The 21,802-nt window shown below is 33.5% G+C and overlaps 4 protein-coding genes across 6 annotated transcripts; 2 read left to right on the top strand and 2 right to left on the bottom strand.

The window, feature by feature from the left end:
• Positions 1-8,591: 8,591 nt before the first annotated feature.
• LOC18022817 (B3 domain-containing protein REM-like 3) lies at positions 8,592-10,638 on the bottom strand. Its single transcript, XM_006405820.2, has 6 exons — positions 10,515-10,638; positions 10,119-10,410; positions 9,790-9,896; positions 9,408-9,678; positions 9,178-9,323; positions 8,592-9,067 (listed from the first exon to the last, which is right to left on the bottom strand). The coding sequence occupies exons 1-6, from the start codon at positions 10,593-10,595 to the stop codon at positions 8,768-8,770; spliced, it is 1,197 nt and encodes a 398-aa protein (XP_006405883.2). The 5' UTR covers positions 10,596-10,638; the 3' UTR covers positions 8,592-8,767.
• Positions 10,639-14,371: 3,733 nt separating this feature from the next.
• LOC18022816 (putative F-box protein At1g21990) lies at positions 14,372-16,012 on the top strand. Its single transcript, XM_006405819.1, has 3 exons — positions 14,372-15,301; positions 15,449-15,595; positions 15,689-16,012. The coding sequence occupies exons 1-3, from the start codon at positions 14,372-14,374 to the stop codon at positions 16,010-16,012; spliced, it is 1,401 nt and encodes a 466-aa protein (XP_006405882.1).
• A 544-nt stretch (positions 16,013-16,556) lies between these two features.
• On the bottom strand, positions 16,557-19,086 carry LOC18022815 (eukaryotic translation initiation factor 3 subunit J-A). 3 transcript variants are annotated; one of them, XM_024158852.1, is made up of 7 exons: positions 18,826-19,086; positions 18,304-18,374; positions 17,693-17,811; positions 17,451-17,599; positions 17,168-17,315; positions 16,923-17,079; positions 16,557-16,755 (listed from the first exon to the last, which is right to left on the bottom strand). In XM_024158852.1, the coding sequence occupies exons 2-7, from the start codon at positions 18,314-18,316 to the stop codon at positions 16,667-16,669; spliced, it is 675 nt and encodes a 224-aa protein (XP_024014620.1). In that variant the 5' UTR covers positions 18,317-18,374; positions 18,826-19,086; the 3' UTR covers positions 16,557-16,666. The 3 variants fall into 3 exon arrangements, with proteins under 3 accessions (XP_024014620.1, XP_024014619.1, XP_024014621.1); XM_024158851.1 differs by having other exon boundaries at positions 18,911-19,086; XM_024158853.1 differs by having other exon boundaries at positions 19,058-19,078.
• An 897-nt stretch (positions 19,087-19,983) lies between these two features.
• Positions 19,984-21,134, top strand: LOC18022814 (probable transcription factor At4g00390). Its single transcript, XM_006405817.2, has one exon. It carries the CDS (start codon positions 19,984-19,986, stop codon positions 21,121-21,123), a length of 1,140 nt encoding a protein of 379 aa, XP_006405880.1. The 3' UTR covers positions 21,124-21,134.
• The last annotated feature ends 668 nt before the right edge of the window (positions 21,135-21,802 follow it).

Genomic DNA, 21,802 nt, shown 5'->3' with positions numbered 1-21,802 from the left:
AAGAAATAGATCAAGCTTGTAATGATTAATAAGAACGTTTTGTGCTATAGCAAAGATTACATCTACTTAAGCATATTTTGGTTTTGTTAATAGTTATTTTGCTTTTGTTAATAGTTTATTCGGAAATAAAGAAGATAAGATTAAGAACGTTTTATGCTATAGCAAAGAAAAGATGCAGAAAGCTATAAATATGATGTACTTGTGAACAAGTCTTAGACGTTTATTGGTGGCTTTATGCAGACTTACAATTTAACGACTGAAATTTTAGTTGACTTCTTTATTTCCTTTTCTTAAGTTGCTTAGGCTCCTAAACAGACTTACAATTTAACGACTGAAATAATGAGCAGATTTAAATTCATACAAAAGAGTATCTTAACAGTAAATTTGCATGCTACTCGTCTTGATTCCAAGTAATTTCACAGATTAATAGGATAAGACTAAATCTTGTAGACCACAACAAACCTTAAAGTATTGCTTCATCCTTCTTCACTGATTTTGATGCAATTTCATCAAATGATTCATCTGTAACCTGTTCAAAAGACATATATGTTAACGGTTTTAGAAACGTGTGTTTATACACCAATTTATATATCAAACCGCCCCTAGCATATGAATCACTTCATTCACGATACGGTCTCTCTCATCCAACATGGAATTTAATGATGGTGCTGAGTCAAATTGTCTATTGCCAAAGGATCTTGAATCGGCATAAAAAACAATATATGTTCAAGTTACAAGTAACCTCATCCTCCTTTTCTTTTTAGTTGGAGGATTTAGAAGGAAACATCAAAATTCTCCCCATCAAAACTAAACCAAAAATGAAAGATAAACCAATTCTTTTTTGAAGATTACCTTTGACATTGAAGGTACCTCTTAAGGGCTTGGAGAATACACTACTCCTGTCGCATTGAGATGACTACCATAATCAGAACTCTCTCTGGTAGCAAACTGTAAAGGCTGATCACTAAGGTCACTATTTGGAGCGGTTGTTTGATCATATTGCATTTGCTGCTCTGCACCATCAGTTACTCAATTTTTTATAACTCATTTGTTTCTATTAAACTGAAATAACCTCATATAGTCAAATGGTTTTGTATAACTTGGATTTATACTGATTCCTTGGTCGTTTTAGGAGATGTGAATATGGTCAGCACATTATATCAAATAGATAAATGTTTTCATTTCGTCAACAGAAATTCCAAAGCGATTAATTCTTAGCGAACTTAAGAACTTCTTGTGGTCCCAATCAAATTTTGAAAAAAAAACTGTCATTTTAAGTTTTCAAGATATTGCCAAATAATCTAGAAAAAATATTATATTCTTCTGATTATCATATGGTAGTGGCCAAAAAAGATAAATAAAACTAGAAAGCCCTTACTCCCTAAGAAATAGACCAAGCTTGTAATGCCGGTAGACATTTAACAAAAAACCTTTATTTCTTGCGTCTTCTACTTAAGAATACTTAAGAAATAGTCGAAGCAGCCACTTCAGTCGTCTTCTCAACTCTGACCTCAACATCAACAAAAATAATCCAGTCCTCGTGACCAATACCATTATATTCAAAAGCAAACTTGAGAACATCTTGTGGTCCCAATCAAATTTGAAAAAGAAATCCTTGTCATTTTTTTGTTTTCATGTTATTACCTAATAATCTAGAAAAAATTTATATATTCTGATTATCATTTGGAAGTGGCCAAAAATGATAAACAAAACTAGAAAGCCCTTGGTACTTAAGAAATAGATCAAGCTTGTAATGATTAATAAGAACGTTTTGTGCTATAGCAAAGATTACATCTACTTAAGCATATTTTGGTTTTGTTAATAGTTATTTTGCTTTTTTTAATAGTTTATTCGGAAATAAAGAAGATAAGATTAAGAACGTTTTATGCTATAGCAAAGAAAAGATGCAAGAAAGCTATAAATATGATGTACTTGTGAACAAGTCTTAGACGTTTATTGGTGGCTTTATGCAGACTTACAATTTAACGACTGAAATTTAAGTTGACTTCTTTATTTCCTTTTCTTAAGTTGCTTAGGCTCCTAAACAGACTTACAATTTAACGACTGAAATAATGAGCAGATTTAAATTCATACAAAAGAGTATCTTAACAGTAAATTTGCATGCTACTCGTCTTGGTTCCAAAAAACAAGACAATGACTTGATTCAACTCCGTTATGCTTAATTGTGATGATGACTTATGATTGTGAAATGATGAATAGCACATAGCGAATATTGCATATTTAGTAGTAATTTCACAGATTAATAGGATAAGACTAAATCTTGTAGACCACAACAAACCTTAAAGTATTGCTTCATCCTTCTTCACTGATTTTGGTTGCAATTTCATCAAATAATTCATCTGTAACCTGTTCAAAAGACATATATGTTAACGGTTTTAGAAACGTGTGTTTATACACCAATTTATATCAAACCGCCCCTAGCATATGAATCATTTCATTCACGATACGGTGTCTCTCATCCTACATGGAACTTAATGATGGTGCTGAGTCAAATTGTCTATTGGCAAAGGATCTTGAATCGGCATAAAAAAAACAATATATGTTCAAGTTACAAGTAACCTCATCCTCCTTTTCTTTTTCGTTGGAGAATTTAGAAGGAAACATCAAAATTCTCACCATCAAAACTAAACCAAAAATGAAAGATAAACCAAATCTTTTTTGAAGATTACCTTTGACATTGAAGGTACCTCTTAAGGGCTTAGAGAATACACTACTCCTGTCGCATTGAGATGACTACCATAATCAGAACTCTCTCTGGTAGCAAACTGTAAAGGCTGATCACTAAGGTCACTATTTGGAGCGGTTATTTGATCATATTGCATTTGCTGCTCTGCACCATCAGTTACTCAATTTTTTATAACTCATTTGTTTCTATTAAACTGAAATAACCTCATATAGTCAAATGGTTTTGTATAACTTGGATTTATACTGATTCCTTGGTCGTTTTAGGAGATGTGAATATGGTCAGCACATTCAAAATATCAAATAGATGAATGTTTTCATTTCGTCAACAGAAATTCCAAAGCGATTAATTCTTAGCGAACTTAAGAACTTCTTGTGGTCCCAATCAAATTTTGAAAAAAAAACTGTCATTTTAAGTTTTCAAGATATTGCCAAATAATCTAGAAAAAATATTATATTCTTCTGATTATCATATGGTAGTGGCCAAAAAAGATAAATAAAACTAGAAAGCCCTTACTACCTAAGAAATAGACCAAGCTTGCCGGTGGACATTTAACAAAAAACCTTTATTTCTTGCGTCTTCAACTTAAGCATACTTAAGAAATAGTCGAAGCAGCCACTTCAGTCGTCTTCTCAACTCTGACCTCAACATCAACAAAAATAATCCAGTCCTCGTGACCAATACCATTATATTCAAAAGCCTTACTCACGATCACTGAATCTGACAAGGGAAAAAAGCGACCACTCCATTCAACCTGAAAGAAAACAACCAGTACTCCTTTATTGTTATTGATGTTAAAAAACAAAACTTGTAAAACAAGGCAGCGAAGAGCCCTACCTTCACGGCAGAAGTGGTGATTTCCCCAATTTCTGAGAAACACTTTGAATGCTCCTTGCGTAATTTTTCTGTAAATAGACAAACAAAAGGAAGCAAAATTAGCGAATAAGAAACATCACCAGCAAAATATAGTTTTACTTTAGAAGTCGTTTCACCTTTGAAAACAGAAACGTTATCAGTCTTGTGAAGGAGAACCACGAGACGAGTGTCAAGACTTGTCTCAACATACACGCAGTGCATCTCCGGCGAGGAATTATTCATACTCTTTTGTGTATTTGGAATCAGGTGATCCGGAAGTATGTGAGGAAGAAGATGAAGTTAGAGTTTTATACAATGCAACTTGAGAAATACTAATCGTCATTCATCGGGAAAATCAAAGCAATGATAAAAGCTTCCATAGGAAATAAGCAAATTATCTTTCTTTCTCTCTCTCTCTCTCCAATCAGTTGTTTTTCCCCATTAGTTTAAAGAAATTTTAAATTTCGTTTTAAATGTTTACTTACCTCTCGTGAAACTTCATTTCATATAACAAGAAAATAATGTTTTTACATAATTAGTTATAATTATTTAACTTGTCTGAATATGTAAAGTATCAGTTATTATTTTACCACAATAAGGCAAATCAATATACTTAAATCCAGTTGGTTGATATACATACGTTTTTAACGGATCTGTGATTTTAAATATTATAGAAAACAAGAAAGGCTCTATTCCTCTATCTAACATTTTATACAATGCAACTTGACAAATTCCAATCGTCATTCATCAGAAAATCAAAGCAAGCATTTAAATTAGAGCATTGGAAATAGCCAAATATACTCATTTGTCTATCTACCATCGGTTTGTCTTCTCTTTTTCAATTTCGTTTTAGATGTATAGTATCTTGTTATTTTAAATATCATTTAAAAGTAAAACTAAAATGCAGAAAATTTTGAAAACACTAGTTAATACCTCTTCTCTTAAGCTACTTCTTTTTTCATTCAACACCTTCTTGTGTTAGATCGTAAGAGGATTTGCTTTTGCCATTTACACAATTACACTCATGCATCAACAAATTGAGTTTATGAAACGGTTTAATTTTTTGGTTGAGATGATAAAGATTTTGTGATTCCTGTGATGGTGAATCTTCTCCCATAAGGCTACAACTTCCAAAAGACATCATGTTCAGAACCCCCATAGGCTAGTTCCACCACCGGAGCGACCAGCTTTAATGCCTACTCCAAAACGTCAAGCTCAAGGTGCACGATCAACACTATGGATGCTCTTGCTTCATCTAGTGGTAACAAGGACCCATTGTGGATGTGGAAGCCTAATCTAGTATAAGTTAAGAATTTATCTTTTTGTCTGTACAGCGGCTACTGCATGGTATCGGCATTGTACCTATCATATGCTAACCACTTTTATTACTCTTTTGGAATCATATCATCCCTTTTTGTTCCGACCCCAATGTTGAAAAGTACTGTCCAATAAATAAAGGGGCTACTTATGTAACTTTGTGTGGATATTATAATTTTGTTGACTTGTAAAAACGTGAAACATTGCCATACGTAAGAAAGTAATAAATGAATTTCTAGTCAAATAACTCTTTTTCTTTCTATTAAACTGAAATAACCTCATATAGTCAAATGGTTTTGTATAACTTGGATTTATACTGATTAATCGTTTGAGAAGATGTAAATATGATCAGCACATTCAAAATATCAAATAGATGAATGTTTTTCATTTCGTCAACAGATATTCTCAGCAACCTTAAGAACTTCTTGTGGTCCTAATCAAGTTTTGAAAATTTTATTGTCATTTTTAGTTTCCAGGATATTACCAAATAATCTAGAAAAAAATTATATATTCTGATTATCATTTGGAAGTGGCCAAAAATGATAAACAAAACTAGAAAGCCCTTGGTACTTAAGAAATAGATCAAGCTAGTAACGATTAAGAACGTTTATAGCAAAGATTACATCTACTTAAGCATATTTTGGTTTTGTTAATAGTTGATTCGGAAATAAGGAAGAAAAGATTAAGAACATTTTGTGCTATAGCAAAGAAAAGATGCAAGAAAACTATAAATGATGTACTTGTGAACAAGTCTTAGACGTTTATTGGTGGCTTTATGCAGACATTCTGATTAAGCCTATCCAAAGAGTTTCATTAAGTGATTAAGCCTCAACTTACTTTACCAAAAAAAAAAGACAATTCTGATTAAAGTTGCTTAGGCATTAAGAAACTTCTTTATTTCCTTTCTTAAGTTGCTTCGGCTCCTAAACAGACTTACAATTTAACGACTGAAATAATGAGGAGATTTAAATTCATATAAAAGAGTATCTTAACAGTAAATTTGCATGCTACTCGTCTTGGTTCCAAGAAACAAGACACTGACTTGATTCTACTCCGTTATGCTTAATTGTGATGATGACTTATGATTGTCAAATGATGAGTAGCACATAGCGAATATTGCATATTTAGTGGTAATTGCACTGATTAATAGGATAAGATTAAATCTTGTAGACTACAAACAAACCTTGAAGTATTGCTTCATCCTTCTTCAATGATTTTGGTTGCAATTTCATAAAAAAAAAATCATCTGTAACCTGTTCAAAATACATATACGGTTTTAGAAACGTGTTTTAAATACACCAATTTATATCAAAACGCCCCTACCATAAGAATCACTTCATTCACGATACGGTCTCTCTTATCCTACATGGAATTTAATGATGGTGCTGAGTGAAATTGTCTATTGCCAAAGGATCTTGAATCGGCATAAAAATATGAAACTATGAAAAGTAAGACAATCGGCATGGAATTTAACAATGTTCAAGTTACAAGGAACCTCATTCTAACCATCAAACTAATACAAAAATGAAAGATAAACCAAATTTTTTTGAAGATTACCTATGACATTGAAGGCACCTCTGAAGCGATTGGAGGGTACACTACTCCTGTCGCATTGAGATGACTACCAGAATCACTCTCTCTGGTAGTAAGCTGTAAAGGCTGATCACTAAGGTCACTATTTGGAGCGATTGTTTGATCATATTGCATTTGCTGCTCTGCACCATCAGTTACTGAAACAAATTCTTCTTTACCTGAAATCAGAATAGCAAGTTTCATATAGATTTTACTAAGTGTTACCAATCTGTAGCCAACAAAAAAAATGAGAAACAAAGACACAGCACATGAATAACCATGAAACCCACATAGAGTGGTAAATGGTTACCTGACTCATCCAACTTCATTGGGGTACTTTTTGTTGCATCGAAACTTTTCATCTTCCTTTTCTTTGATTTCTTCTCCTCATCTACTTTGGTTTTCAGATCTTCTTCTTCAATAACGGGAGCATTGGTAATCTCTGCCTTTTTCTCGAGAAACTTATCATCAGCTTTTGAAGAAGCAGCCACTTCAGTGTCCACATCAACAAATATAAACCAGTCCTCGTCACCATTATATTCAAAAGCCTTACTCACGATCACCGAATCTGGCAAGTGATAAAAGCGACCACTCCATTCAATCTGAAAGAAAACAAGCAGTACTCCTTTATTGTTATCGTTGTTAATAACAAAACTTGCAAAACAAGGCAGCAAAAGCCCTACCTTCACGGCAGAAGTGGTGATTTTCCCAATTTCTGAGAAACACTTTGAATGCTCCTTGCGTAATTTTTCTGTAAATAAACAAACAAAAGGAAGCAAAATTAGCGAATAAGAAACATCACCAGCAAAATATAGTTTTACTTTAGAAGTCGTTTCACCTTTGAAAACAGAAACGTTATCAGTCTTGTGAAGGAGAACCACTAGACGAGTGTCAAGACTTGTCTCAACAAACACGCAGTGCATCCCTGCCGAGGAATTATCCATACCCTTTTGTTTATTTGGAATCAGACGATCAAGAAGTATGTGAGGAAGAAGACGAAGTTAGAGTTTTATACAATGCAACTTGATGAGAAGTTGTAGTCGTCATTCATCGGGAAAATCAAAGCAATGATAAAAGCTTCCATAGGAAATAGCCAAATTATCTTTCTTTCTCTCTCTCCCCAATCGGTTGATATTCCCCATTAGTTTAAGGAAATTTTAAATCTCGTTTTAAATGTTTACTTACCTCTCGTGAAACTTTTTTTCATATAACAAGAAAATAATGTTCTAACACATTTCGTTATAATTATTTAGCTTGTTTGAATATGTAAAGTATCAACTTTTATTTTACCACAATAAGGCAATTCAATATACTCAAATCAAGTTGGTTGAAATACGTTTTAAAGGATTTAACCCAGTGATTGTAAATAGTATAGAAAACATAATATTTTTGGCTGATATATTATTTTTTCTATGTTAATAATATCCAAATTTTCAAATGAACTTCTATTATCGTGTGAAAGTGGATTTGTAATAAAAGAAAATAATTTTTTTCTTAATGACAAGAAAGACTCTATCTAACATTTATACAAAGAAATTCCAATCGTCATTCATCAAAAAATCAAAGCAAGCATTTGAACTTGCATTGGAAATAGCGAAATATACTCATCTGTCTATCTCCCATCGGTTTTTAAATGTATAGCATATTGTTATTTTGAACATCATTTACAAATATTTTCTTTCTTTTTTTTCATAAATTTGTGAAAACATTAGTTATACCTTTTCTGTTAGGGTTCCCTTTCTGTTAAGCTAGTTCTTTTTGTCTTTCAACAACTTCTTGTGCTAGATCGTAAGAGGATTTGCTTTTGTCATTAACACTCTTGCATCAACAAAATGAGTTCAAGAAAGTGGTTTAAAGCTTCAGTTGAGATAATAAAGATTTTGTGATTCTTGCGACAGAGAATCTTCTCCCATACGGCTAAAACTACCAAAAGAGTTCCTTGCAGCAACTAGAATCGAAAGTTTGTTAAAATTTGTTTTTGTTTTTTAAGGTTGAGATCTTTCAATGAATTTTTTTTTAAAATGCCAATAAAATCATCTAAAGAGTAGATCACAAAATGAGCATCATAGGTATGCACAAACAATGTGAAGCTGAAGGTAGGAAGCTTCATTAGGTTAACAAAACTCCAAAACGAGTAGATATACAACTAAAAGAGGGTTAGATTTTTGTCACTTGCCCTAAAACATGCAACCGTTTTCATTTTCCGGTAAGTTACAACAGTTTACAAAAGGATAGAAGAAACCAGTTCAAGTGCTGTTAAAAATTACCTCCACGGATGTGCTTAACAGCCAGTTCTCCTGTCTTCACAGCCAGTTTTTTCTACACTTCTTCCTCCTGCGAGTATCTCTTTTCTATGAACCCTTTAGATGTAGAGGCTTCAGAGGTCATGATCAACACAGGGCCTGTTCTGTTTCTGATCAGCTTGAATAAAATGGAACATCCGGCTTTCTGACCATTTGCATGGCAGAAACTTTTCCAGCCGTGTGTGATGCAAAACTGGTTCGATGATTTTCTGTATTTCAAGCTTAACGTCCATGTTCTTCCCTGTTTGTTCATCAAACTTATCTCCTGACAACTTTCGTTCAGTATGTTAGACTTTGAAAGCTTCACTGGAAGAAACTGCAACACCAATATACATACATTTAGACTGGCTTTCAATTATCATTGAAATGCAAAAGCCATAGTGTAAGAATATACGAAAAAATTGAAGTGCCAAGTTGGTAACTCACCAGTCTATCGTCCCGTAGATTACAAACGGTGACAGGTACCACAAAGCTATAGTTATCTGACAAAGACAACGGCTCCACATTCTTTTTTTCGTCCACGGACTCATGTTCTACCTCTAGATTATCCTTCTTCTTCTTGGAGTGCTTTCCTGGATAGAAAAATGTATTGTTCGCCAATAAACAACTTTGCATTTCCTAACTAGATATATAACTAAGAGAATATTGAAACTGACCAATGTCGTCGTCCTTCTCATCCCTCTCAACCGGAATCATCCGGGGAATGGGTTTTGCTCCGTTTCCAAAAAACATTAGCCTCAAGATACAACCAGTTTTAAGTTCATTTGCGCAGCAAAAAGCTCTCCAACCTCGTCTGACATGAAACCGTTTCGTTGAGTTATGGTACGTCATCTCTAGTGTCGATGACCTACCTTTCTCATCCATTAGAATAATCTCTTGGCACAGTGTACTCAGACCACTTGAGGTTGTAAAACTTTTCGGAAGATGCTGCAAAAGCAAATACATATCCCAAGTTGTGACTTTTGAGTATTATTTATTAAATTCACACTGAAATTTCAGTTAAATAATAAGAGTTAAAAGGTGAAGGACTTTTATTACAAATCCATCAAGTCGTAGGTTCGAAGCTGTGACAGGGACCACAAAACTAGTGTCTGAATCTGATGATGAACACTCTTGTTTTGGAATTTTCTTCACTTTAAGCTTTCCTGAATTAAAAATAAATTAAAAAAAACAAAAAAAAATTGAGAAAATTCTCAAAATAGGGGAAAATTCTAACAGAAAAAAAAAACAAAATTTGGAATCTTCTTCACTTCCTATTTTTTGTTATTTTCCAAAAAAAAACAAAAATTGAACTCTTCTTCATTTCCTAAGTTTTATTACTTTTCGAAAAAAAACAGAAATTGGGAAAATTCTCAAAAAAATATTACCAGTTTTGTGCTTAGTGTTCTTCTCGTCTTCTTCCTCCTGTGAGTAGATTAACTCACAGCAGCTAGGTCCAAAGGGTGTGACATGAAACACGAGATTACCTTCGTGTCTGAAAACGAGAAAGTCGCCGACACGAAGATCGTTAGCCGCTGTGAAATTTTCCCATCCTTTGGTCAATCTACGGCCTTCAATCTTGACTTTCCAGGTTATTTCCGTAACGTCTACTCTCAGTTCCACCTCGTTGCCCTCTTCTCTTCCTTGCAAGTGTTTCGTGTAAAAAGCTACAGGAATCGACTGCATGCAAACAACAACGAAGAACAGAGCCAAACATTTTAAAAAAGTAAAAATCTAACAACATGCAAAGAGCAAGAGAGAGAGAGAGAGAGAGAGAGATTTACAAGGTGGGTGTTGAAGCCTGGAAGCATGGGCTGGAAGAAGTGTGGATTGGCCAGAGAAGAGGAGGAGATTGAATAAGCCATTGATGAACAAAAAAGTATCTTAAAGGTCTTTCAGATTTCTCAGTGACGACTTGATAAGCTCTCGTCTGCTTCTTCGTCTTCTTCTTCTTCAGTTCGATTCCTCTAGAATTTCAGATTGGGCCAAATTTTCTGATTTTGAGGCTTTCTGTGTTCAAGCCCATTACGGTTTACCACCACTCAAACCACCTCAAGATTGACGTGTGTAATGAACCGAGTCAAACCTTTTAAACCAAACGTCAACGTATACTAACAAAGAAGAGAAATGGAAAAAACAGAGGAATTAAAACCATTGTGGGTTTGATCAAAGGCTGTGGAATAAAAACTCAAAAATGTGAAGAGAATTAAATAAACCATGTCTCGAGTGCCAAATGCTATGCTGAAAACACTCCATATTGGACCACATGCTTCACCTTTTTTTTCAATTCATCTTCATTGGCACACCGCACACCTAAGCAATATCTGAACAATATGATTTAGGAGATCTGCTCCGTGGCTTAAATTCGTCAACACCATCACTACTATTTTAAATTTAATCAAAATATTTTAAATTTAATGCAGATTCTGCTTTTACATTTATGAATGGCTGGTGCTCAAGACATTGCCAATTTTTACTCAACTCTTCATTGCTATTTTCTATGAAAACAGGTTTACATGTTGGCATTCCATCAACACATGACCCACTTATCTTTACTAGACCTCTATTTGATCTTCCAGGTAAAAGCTTTTGTGACTTTTGAGATTCCAATTTTTCTAACTCAGTTTCTTACATTAGTTTTTTTCTGTATTTTTGGTTTTTGGCAGTTTTTTCCCTTAAAACTATCTTGAGGAGAGAACTATCGCTCACAGATATTTCAGCGTAATGCTGCCCTGCAAGAATGGGAGATGATGATGAATATCCTGTTATAAGAAGTATTCCAGAGCAAGCTAGTTTTTTTTTTTTTTGGGTCAAAAGAGAGCAAGCTAGTTAGAAACTGAAAAGACAACTCAAAAAATGTTTTGTGTAACTTTTGTGGAGATCTGAAAATTAAATGGTTTGATAGTCTCAAAAGTATATAATAAATTATATAAGAGTTTTTTGTATACAAAGTCACTTTATCTAATTTTCCTTAGGACTCGACAATTTCATTTTTTTGGTCTTCTTTTGCCTAAAATTACAATTTATGCCCTTGTTTTTTATTGATCAATGTACTGTATACGTTGAGTCGGTACTGTGTGGGATTACAACTGGAGAGTCTGCGCGTATACAGTGAACAAAGTTGCAAAGTGTTACTTTTAGCCAATATGTTGCAAACGTGTTAAAATAGTTGCCAAAATTTCAGAAAGTAACAAACCATGCAAATGACTCATTATATAACTGGAAGAATAATAGTAAAAAGGCCTTTATTGAGTCTGTGAATCGAAGAAAATATCAAAACCCAAGTTCATCTTATCTTAACTTAGTTATCCTTTGTTCGATTGTGAACTTGAAAATCATATCTCCTTTGAGAGGCATCTGCAGTTCTTGAAAGGAAAAAATGCAAAAAAAAACCTTCAATTCACAACTTTCAGCCAAAAAAAATACTAACTACTCGCTGGACTAAATGAATTTTTAATTTTTTTTGACTAATCCGTTTAATCTTCAACCTTTTTTAACCAAACTGTTTTAGACCCAACATTAGTCAGCATTTATAGTTGACTAACGATAGGACTAAAATGGTTTAATAAATTAAAAGTGTGGATTTTTTTGTGAATAAAAAATTAAGATTATTTTGGTAAATTAAAAGTTGAGGATTTTTTTGATTTTTTTTACCAAAAAGTTATTTTTTCCACATTTTTGGATTAAAGTAATGAAAAATAGTATAAAAATAAAATATTAACAATCAAAAAAATTATTTCATTAGTTGAAAATAAATTACTGATATGAAAAATTAAATTTAATATTTTAATTTCACTATTTTACTTATCACCTAAAAATATTTTAAACAAGTATAAAAATGAAATTAGTATTTTTTTAAAGATAAAATTAATTTCTCATAAAGGTAACCAAATTTAAATTTTTATTCATTATTATTTTGAAAATATCTACTCAAATTTGTATTATTTACGAACTATTTTATAATATAATGAAAATGTTATAAAAGTATATAACTATTTACAAAAAATATGATTTCATTTTCACAATTTACGGATAAAACATTAATCAAATTCATGTTATTTTCATAATTTTGATTTTATTATTCAATATTTATAATTGTTAAAAAAATATTTTTAATTTAAGAAATTTATTTAAAATGAATTATGGGTAAATTTGTTGGGATATATAATTTTTCATGAAAAAATAAAACATGTAATATTCTGAGTTTTGATGTATCATTTTTACTATTTTAATCTAAAATTTTGTAAACAATAATTTATTTATATAAGAGTTATCAATATCTAATTTATGATTGCAAATTTGAAATCAAAATTATTTTTTATTAATTTTAAAACTAAATTTTATGATTTAATTACATAATAGACTTTATAACCTTTGATAGAAGTCTACTAGTAGATTTCTAACAGTCTTTAGTAGACTTTGTCAGGGTTTAAACCGTAATTAAGATTTCCATTTTTTTTAGTCATATATGATTATATTGTCTTTTCACTACCTTTAGGTTATTTTTGCCAAATATTACATCAGTGGTTACTTTTGTATTCGGAATCAATTTTTAGGTTACTTTTAGCAAAAACCTCTTGACTTTTTAGTTCAAAAAATTTTAAACATTTTATTTCTAAAAGAATCTCTAACTTTTATTAAACGAGTCACTATAGTCCTATCGTTAGTCAACTATAGCTGTTGATTAATGTTGGATCTAAAACAGTTTGATCAAACAAAGTTGAGGATTAAACAGATTAGTCAAAAAAAAGTTAAATATTTATTTAGTCCACCAAATAGTTGATAATTTTTTTGGTTAAAAGTTGTAAATTGAAGGATTTTTTTTTTGCACACTATATTACGATTTTTTTCCATTGATTAGTTTAATTTTTCTTGAAAAACTCGGCATGCCGCATGTGTTTTAGATAAAATCTAGCCACGATCTTATGGTCTTCCTATTAACAGTTTACCAAAAATTAAGTCTTAACCAGATATATATATATATATATATATATATATATTTTGGTAAAGATCATACTAAGTTTTTTATCACTCAATTTAACGAAAATATTTATGGAATAGATCATGATTGTTAGAATTAGAATTTTTTTTTTTTTTTAAGTTATTTATAGGATAAATAATAAGTTTTAGACTTTTAGTACAACATCAAAATTGTATTGTTATTACCACAAAACAAAACCATTGAATTTCTTCATTTTCGAAAATAAGTTAGATATATAATTAATTAGTATTATGTTTTATTTGGGATATTTTTTAAATTATTCTCTTTTTTTTTCTTTACAAGTACTTTTCAAAAAAGTATTGAAAAGGTGTATTTTAATAAATCAACAATAGCGGGTATTCTCCCAAATTTCCCATATATATAGTCAAATACGTTAATAAGTTTTTTCCTAGCCGCCAAGCTTTGTTTCCACAAAAACTCATTGTGCGTCTTCAATCTCTGGGAGTGTTCGTGTTCGTATTGTCTCGGTTTCTTTCCTCAAAGGTATCTACTTTTGTTGTTGTTACGTAAATTTGTATACTTTCCGAAACTTTTCTTATTTAATTCCTACTGGGTCTTGTTCAAATCATAACCTGTGTAATTTTAAGGGTGTTCTTTTGTAATCGACTCTGTTTTTGCATGTACAATTCTTCAGTGGCAATGGCTGCCAAAAAAGTGGAATTTGCATCAGGAGATTTAATCAGTAGCTTACCAGACGAGGTTTTGGGTCAGATCCTGTCTTTGCTCCCAACAAAACTTGTTGCTTCCACATCAATTCTCTCAAAGCGGTGGAGGAATCTGTTGCCTCTGGTTCACAGCCTTGAATTCGATGATTCAGGTGTAAAGTGTTCATGTTTTCCTTCCTTCCTTGATGCCATGGACAGAACTCTTGTCTTGCTAGGTGATTCTCCCATCAAGAAAGTCTCTTTGAAACGGATGTCTCTAATCGACGAGCCTAGGCACAACCGTCTGATCTACAATATGCTGCAACGTGGAGTCTTGGAACTACACTTGTCAGCAGTGTTTCCAGGTATGGAGCCTGAGTTCTTCTTCAGCAAGACATTGGTTAAGCTCACTCTATCCAATGGATGTTATGGCCAAAACAATCATCCTCCAGGCGGTGTGCTTTTCCCTGCACTCAAAACTCTCTCTTGCTTTCTTGGTTTTGCAGGTGCTGACTTACCTGAATCTCTTACCTCTAGCCCTTTGCTTGAGGAACTTAACTTATGTAATGATGATCCTCTTTTACCGGGTTGGGGAAAGTATATAGGCGGTTCATCCGTCCAGAGATTATCCACTTTTTACCGTTCAGATGATCTAGAAGACCACGATGGGTTTACCATTGAGACACCAAATCTTGTGTACCTTGACTACTCTAGCTATGTCGCAAAAGATTATGTTTTTGAACTGGATTCGCTTGTCGAGGCTAGACTGGATCTTGTGTTGTGGAAGTATAATGATAATGTTCCACCAAAGGTTCCATATAGTGGGTATGATTCTACAAAGGGTAATGCTTGGGGTGATGTAACCAAACTCATTGCAGCGGTTAAGAATGCTGTGACCCTTCACTTATCTGCTGATTCTCTTGAGGTCACTTTCCTTACTCTCTCTTTACTTCTTTTTTTTTTGTTGTGTTAATGTATTGCTAGTCACCTGTTTTCTTGTTTTCAGTTTATAAAGTGTAGCCATGACTTATGTTTTGATAATCTCTGTTTTTGTGTGATCTGATTCAATTAGGCGTTTCATTTCTGCTGTAAATGTAAATCGATGCCCGTGTTCAACAACCTCGCTAGGTTATCTTTCGAGAGCCACAAGGAACGTGGTTGGCAAGTATTGCCACTTCTGCTTAAGAGATCTCCAAACCTAGAAACCCTAGTCATCAAGGTATGAAAAACAAACTCAAGCAAATCTAAAGGACATATATGAGTTCTGTTTTTTTTTTCTAATCAACTGTGGTGTTTTGTCAATTGTGTTTAGGGTCTTGTGCATGAGATTACAGATCGATGTGGGGATGTATGTGTGTGCGTTTATGAGAAGAAAAAGAAGAAGAAGACGAAGAAGCCGAGGAAGAAGAAAAGTTGTTTATTGTCGTGTCCAGTGAAGGTGCTAATGATTTACGGGTATGGAGGAAGTTGCGGAGAATTGAAACAGATGAGACATTTCATGGAGAATTTGAGGTTTCTTGAAGTTGTGAAAGTTAGGATTCAAGTGGATCAGCAAGATAAGTACTTGCCAATCGCCGATGAACTGATGAAGCTACTAGCCACAGCTTCTTCCAAGTGCAAGATCCATTTCATTTGATTCTCTCTTTACATTCTATATTTATTGTTTTCTTTCTTTAGATTCTCATTCTACTTTGATGAAAGATTTCAGTTTACGATTTTAATATAAGTCAATGCTGCGGAAATTGTTTGATAAGTGAAGGATCTTTATTACTTTATGTGAATCGTTGAGGCTGGTTATTGTTCTTCATATACAAAACTCCTCGAAGCTTGATTTGATGTTTTGATCTTGCATATATTATCACGTCTGAATCTTGATTGAGGAAAGCCTAAGGCATTTTATTAACTTGTGGTTGACGGAAATAAAAAAAGAGAGATAATTACGAAATAAATAAAAATCCCTTTAAGAAAGTCTAAATTGAAAATATAGGTGGTGATGAAAATTTCCTTATTGTTCCTCGTTCACAAATCCTTTTAGTTCATATCTAAAGAGACTCATAATTTGTAATCCAAACCATACTTTTGTAATTTTCATAATTGGAAAAATGTTTGCCAACAAAAATTCTCACATATCAAACTGAGCAAAGAAAACAGAGGAAAAAAAACATGGTTTAACTAGTTGTGTTGCTTCAATAAATAAATTAAACAAACAGCCGATGATTTTTTAAACCTCTTCTCAGTTACAATCCTATAGGAGGCAAGTGCAATCTCCAAATCTCCAAAATGCCATTTTTTACATGAAATCATCATCGTCCATTGCGTCATAAGGACCCGCAACAAGATCATCATCAGGCTTATCCACATGCAGTTGTTTCTTCTTACCTAAGAAACACAGTTAAACCAAAAAAAAAAAAAAAACAATCATGAATCTGATCATTTCAGAAATAGAGACATGCTTAAGCTTAAGAACAAATAGTCCACAAGTTCTATAAACCAAAGAGAAACCAACATATAAAGACGAGTCAAGAAAATAGAGTGAATGCGTGTACCTGTCTTCTTTTTGCCAGCAGCTTCTTTTTCTGCCTTCAGTTTTTCGTTCATTATTGCTGTAATGGACGAAGCAACGTCTTTAACATCTGCTGCTTTCATATTGGCCAGAGATAATCTCATCACTGCCTTGAGTAGGCCAATATAGTGAAAGCTTTTCTGCAAATACAGAGAATATAGTTATAACACGGGTGGCCAATCTTTATCTGATATTTGGCCAAATCGAGATAAGCTACACTTGGCATACCTCATATGGTATTAGTCTATGAGAAATCAACTCAGCATATTCCAAGAAATCGCTTTCAGACTTGGGAATAAACATATCGACGCTCTTCTCTTCAGTCTTTGCTCCAAAAAGTTCAGCAGTTGCCTGGTAATCAGATTCCTCCACAAGCCTAAGATAAGAAGAATATTAAGAATGAGAAGAACCATTAGAACATGATGTATAAGAAAACAATTATCGAAGAAACTAATACAGTACCAACAGAAGAAGCATATCAAAGTAAGCGTGAAATGTTTTTAGAATCTACCTCTGCATGCGGAGCTTCTCTGAAATGGGATCTAGAGGTTCTTCCTTTGATGATTCTTTTGGAGCTTCAACAGTTTTACCCTTCTTTTCAACAACTTTCGCTGCTGCTTTCTTTGGAGCCTTCTCAGGAGCAGGCTTTACTACAGGTGGCTACACAAACCAAAAAAACAAAGATTGTTAGCTGAAATCAAATTACGCACACAAGCCAATAATGAAAAAGTATATACTGAAAGAAAACTATACCGGAGCAGGTTCATCATCTTCTTCCCACGAGTCTTTGATATCATTCTCATCAACATCCTCATCATCCCAGTTACTTTTCAGTTCAACTTTCGCGGGAATTGGTTGAAAGTCCTCGGCCTCTGGAATCAGATACAAGTGAGAACTCTAATATATTTCCATATGAAAACTTTCAATAAAAGAACAGAAAAAGTCTATAACATAACTAAAACACATGTCCCTGTATACAGCCATCACTAATTTTCCACATATCCAGGGGAAGAAAAATACAAGAGCTACAGAAAAATAATGTACTCACACACAAGCACACGTATCAAACATTGCTTAATATACAAATCCTACCCCCAATCATCCATATGTTCTGCCAATTATCTATATGAATATGAGCTACGTTACAAGCGAAGAATTCTACATGATCTACATATGAGAACTCTACATGATCTAGACAAGTGATCCAACTATCGGAAAGTGGTTGAAAGTCCTCGGCCTCTGAAACCAGTACTAATACTTTACATATCCAGGGGGATATAAAAACAAGAACTAGAGGAAACTAAAGTATTCACACAAAGACACACACACATGTATTTAAATGATTCTTAATATAAAAATCTTACCCCAATCATCCATCTTTTCTGCCTAATTATCTAGAACAAGTACGAGAAGCTCTCTGAATCCAACTGAAAACCTGCAAAAGCAGACACATAACATCACAAATAAAAAACAACTCAGTACTTCTCAGAATAAAAAGTCTCTCAAAGGTGACGCCTACATCTAAATAATTCAGTAAGGTGATGCCTAATCACAAGGTAATCCTCAATAAAGCAAGAAAACAGAAGTTCATTCATCATCTCATAAAGATGCCAGAAAAATCCAACAAACGTAAGCACTAGATTATCACAAACAGTAAATTTCAAGACTCTGACTTTGAAGAATTTCATTGTTTTTGGCAATATAATTTTAGGAAAGATCCAGTTTTGTAGATATCGTCATGCAAGCTAGTGTAAGCAGATGGGAAAGCAATCAAACAGAGTTTAATTGAATCATAGTAATACATAATCTTTAGCACAATTAATGATAATTAAGCTCTAGAAATCGTAAATCTAAGATGGAATTTAAACGATTAGAAGAATTTACACGATTAGAACGTTGGAATGCCCAGAACGGATTCAATTCGAAAAAAAAATTAAGATTTAAGGCGATGGTGGCGGAAGAGTAATTTATCTGGGAAAGGATGAATCCCAAAAGGTTAGGTTTTCAATACGAGAAGAGAAATCGCCACCACGAAAAACGAAAAAGAGGTAATAATTGAATTCGACGGTGAACACTTTCCGATGTAAAGGAACAAGACGAAACGACAGCGAAAATTACTTGCTGGAATTAGGGTTTTCTCTCTCGCACTTGTGTTCTCTAGAACATTCTCATTTAAGTCGAATTTACATTAAAAACAAAAAAACAATTTTTGAGAAAAAGCGTTGACCAACGGGTCCAAGCCAAGAAAATAGAGATATTTTAATGTTTCGTCATCCAATTTTTCTATTAAAGTCATTTTTATCCTTTTAAATGATTTTTTGACTTTCTTTTACTTTCTTCGCTGTTTTCTCATGATTTAATGTACGAGTTATAATTGGGTGACAAACCAAGATTAAAGTTGAAATTTCCTTAAAAAATGATAAGATGACTCGGGAATTCCTAATTTCGAGAGATATCTTAATTTAATTTTTTATTCTTTATTTTTATTACATCATTTATTCTTAAATTAATAGATTTTGTGATGATTAGAGTAGATTTATGTAGATAATTAAAAACATCTTATACTAATCTTACACTGTTAATTTCCAGCCATATACTTTTATTTTTTTTTGCGTAGTACAATATTAAATGTGAGATATTTGAAAGATTTCTAGGATATATGCATAATTATCAACAAAATCTTTCAAATATTTTATATTTAATGGTGTGCTGCACAGAAAAATGGATGATGTATTTAACAACAAAAAAAATTAATGATGAATATATTTGGCTTCCTAAATTTACCTAAAATCTTACTTTTTGTTTTCTATAAACTTTTCTATTTAAAGAAAGAAATCTAAACGATAGGAAGAATAATGAAATAAGGAAAATTAATAATTTATTCAATATATTCCTAAAATTAAATGCGAGGACTAGAGAAAAAAAAAATGGAAGTATGGGAAGAGACTGTGTCTCTCAATTTAAACAGAGGAGGAACTGATACTCATCTCATTCGACTCTCTTCAAAATCAAAATCCCAAAAAAAAAAAAAAAACATTCTCAGAATGTCTGCTAAACATTCCAAACTCCCTGCCAATGCATCTTCAAGCCATGAAGTCATCGATGATGTTAGCTCTGGAAAACAAACGACAAATCCAGAAACTGTGAAGTCCAAAGTCTCCGATTCCAAATCTTCTGACATTGACACATCGCCGGTCAAGATTCCAGCTGTGAAGACCACCGCAGAAACCAAAAACGTCGAAGCTTCTGCCGTCGACGCCGGCGAGGCTAAGAAGGTTGAATCATCATCTTCTGGGAAATCTAGGAAGAAGAAGCGGTCTAAGGAGACCCATGAAGCTGGAGCTGCCAAGAAAGTGAAGAAGGATAAGAAGAAGCGTGGTCGAGGAGGTGAAGAGACGACCAAAAAGGTCGAATCTTCTGTTGTGAAATCTGAGACCAAGAAGCGGTCTATTGAAACAGATGAACCAGAAGCTTCTGCGAAGAAATTCAAGGGTGATCCAGATGAAGTCGACAAGAAGAGTGGTGGAGAAGAAGAGCCACAGAAGATCTATTTTCAACGGATCTGGACGGAGGAGGACGAGATCACACTTTTACAAGGGGTAATTGAGTACAACAAGGATTATGGGAACTCTTTGGTGGACACAAACGGGTTCTTTGAGCGTATGAAGAAATCCTTCAGCTTTGAAGTTAACAAGTCCCAGTTTACGGAGAAGCTGAGGGGCCTGAAGAAGAAGTATATTGATAAAGGGAAGAAGACTTTTGCCAAGGCTCATGATCAGAGAGCCTTTGGTCTGTGCAATATTATTTGGGGTCCTGATGGGATACTACCTCCTGAGTCTGCCGTGAAATCTAAGGCTAAGCCGGATAAGTCAAAGAAAGGATTGCTTGTGAAGGAAGATGATGAGCTGCCTGTTTTCTCATTGCCTAAAGGTGAGTTGACTGTGAAGAGGCAATATTTTGTGTCTATTGCTGAATCTATTGTTCGCTCTGGTGTGGATGAGAGTTTTGTTCGGCGAAGTTGGAGTAATCTTGCCCCAGAGCATAAGAAGACAATTGAGGAGCAGTGGAAAGATTTGCAGGTCCAGAACTTTTCCAAGCAAAACGATATGATTCAGAAGGTGGTAAATCAGTTGGCTGAATCAAGCCCTTCAGAAGTTTATTCCTCTTTTGGTTCTATCTTTTGATCCAATAACTATGGTCTTGTCGTTTTCATTTTCTTTTGGTTTTATCTTTTGATCCTACGAACTCTGGTCTTGTCGTTTTTATTTTCTGTTGGATTTTTAATGTTTGATTTTTAATGTTTGCGGATTTCTATCACTATTGAAGTTTAGCTTTTGCTTAATTTGAAGTGATTCTGTTACTACCAGTACTAGTATGGAGTAATTGACTCAAACGTTTGTCTTGTTGAAGCAGAAATTTTTAAAATCGAAAACACTCTAAAGTCTAAACAATATTGCTGATAAACTAGTGAGAAAAGATACAGTTTTTTGCAAATTTTCTTCTCCGGATCTTCATTTCGACTCCTAGAACTCTGGGAAGTTGGTAAACTCATTTTGGCGATTCACTTTAGTCGCCAATAACTTGCATGGAACTAGTCTAACACAGAAATTTGAGGCCCACAGAGTAAACTATTCAAACCAAGATGGAACTGAAACTTAAAATAAGAGGTTCTTCTTGGAAGCACTTGGAAGTTTCGAGACCAAAACTGATTCTGAAAACAGGAAATGCTTCAAGCAGGCTGCAACAAGACATTGCCAAGTACTTGGTGCTCAGATATGGTGACTGGATTTTTTTCACAATTAGAGTTCCAGTTTATGTTGATATTTCAGGACTGTTAAAAATTTGCAAAGGTAAAGCGCAGGA

This window comes from Eutrema salsugineum, unplaced genomic scaffold (genome assembly GCF_000478725.1).
Source record: "Eutrema salsugineum unplaced genomic scaffold, Eutsalg1_0 scaffold_14, whole genome shotgun sequence".
NCBI classification, from domain to species: Eukaryota; Viridiplantae; Streptophyta; class Magnoliopsida; order Brassicales; family Brassicaceae; genus Eutrema; species Eutrema salsugineum.
Note: the sequence above shows the minus strand (reverse complement) of the source record. Positions and strands in the feature narration are given on the sequence as shown.

Excerpts from the sequence above, each read along its gene's own strand:
- LOC18022817 (XM_006405820.2), bottom strand. The coding sequence starts at position 10,595 with ATGGCTTATTCAATCTCCTCCTCTTCTCTGGCCAATCCACACTTCTTC. Across the intron at positions 9,897-10,118 it reads GAACACTAAGCACAAAACTG|GAAAGCTTAAAGTGAAGAAA; the intron begins GTAATATTTTTT and ends TTTTTAATTCAG. Across the intron at positions 9,679-9,789 it reads ACCTACGACTTGATGGATTT|CATCTTCCGAAAAGTTTTAC; the intron begins GTAATAAAAGTC and ends TTGCTTTTGCAG.
- LOC18022816 (XM_006405819.1), top strand. The coding sequence starts at position 14,372 with ATGGCTGCCAAAAAAGTGGAATTTGCATCAGGAGATTTAATCAGTAGC. Across the intron at positions 15,302-15,448 it reads TATCTGCTGATTCTCTTGAG|GCGTTTCATTTCTGCTGTAA; the intron begins GTCACTTTCCTT and ends TGATTCAATTAG. Across the intron at positions 15,596-15,688 it reads TAGAAACCCTAGTCATCAAG|GGTCTTGTGCATGAGATTAC; the intron begins GTATGAAAAACA and ends AATTGTGTTTAG.
- LOC18022815 (XM_024158852.1), bottom strand. Across the intron at positions 17,600-17,692 it reads AAGATGATGAACCTGCTCCG|CCACCTGTAGTAAAGCCTGC; the intron begins GTATAGTTTTCT and ends TGGTTTGTGTAG. Across the intron at positions 16,756-16,922 it reads TGCTGGCAAAAAGAAGACAG|GTAAGAAGAAACAACTGCAT; the intron begins GTACACGCATTC and ends TGTGTTTCTTAG.
- LOC18022814 (XM_006405817.2), top strand. The coding sequence starts at position 19,984 with ATGTCTGCTAAACATTCCAAACTCCCTGCCAATGCATCTTCAAGCCAT.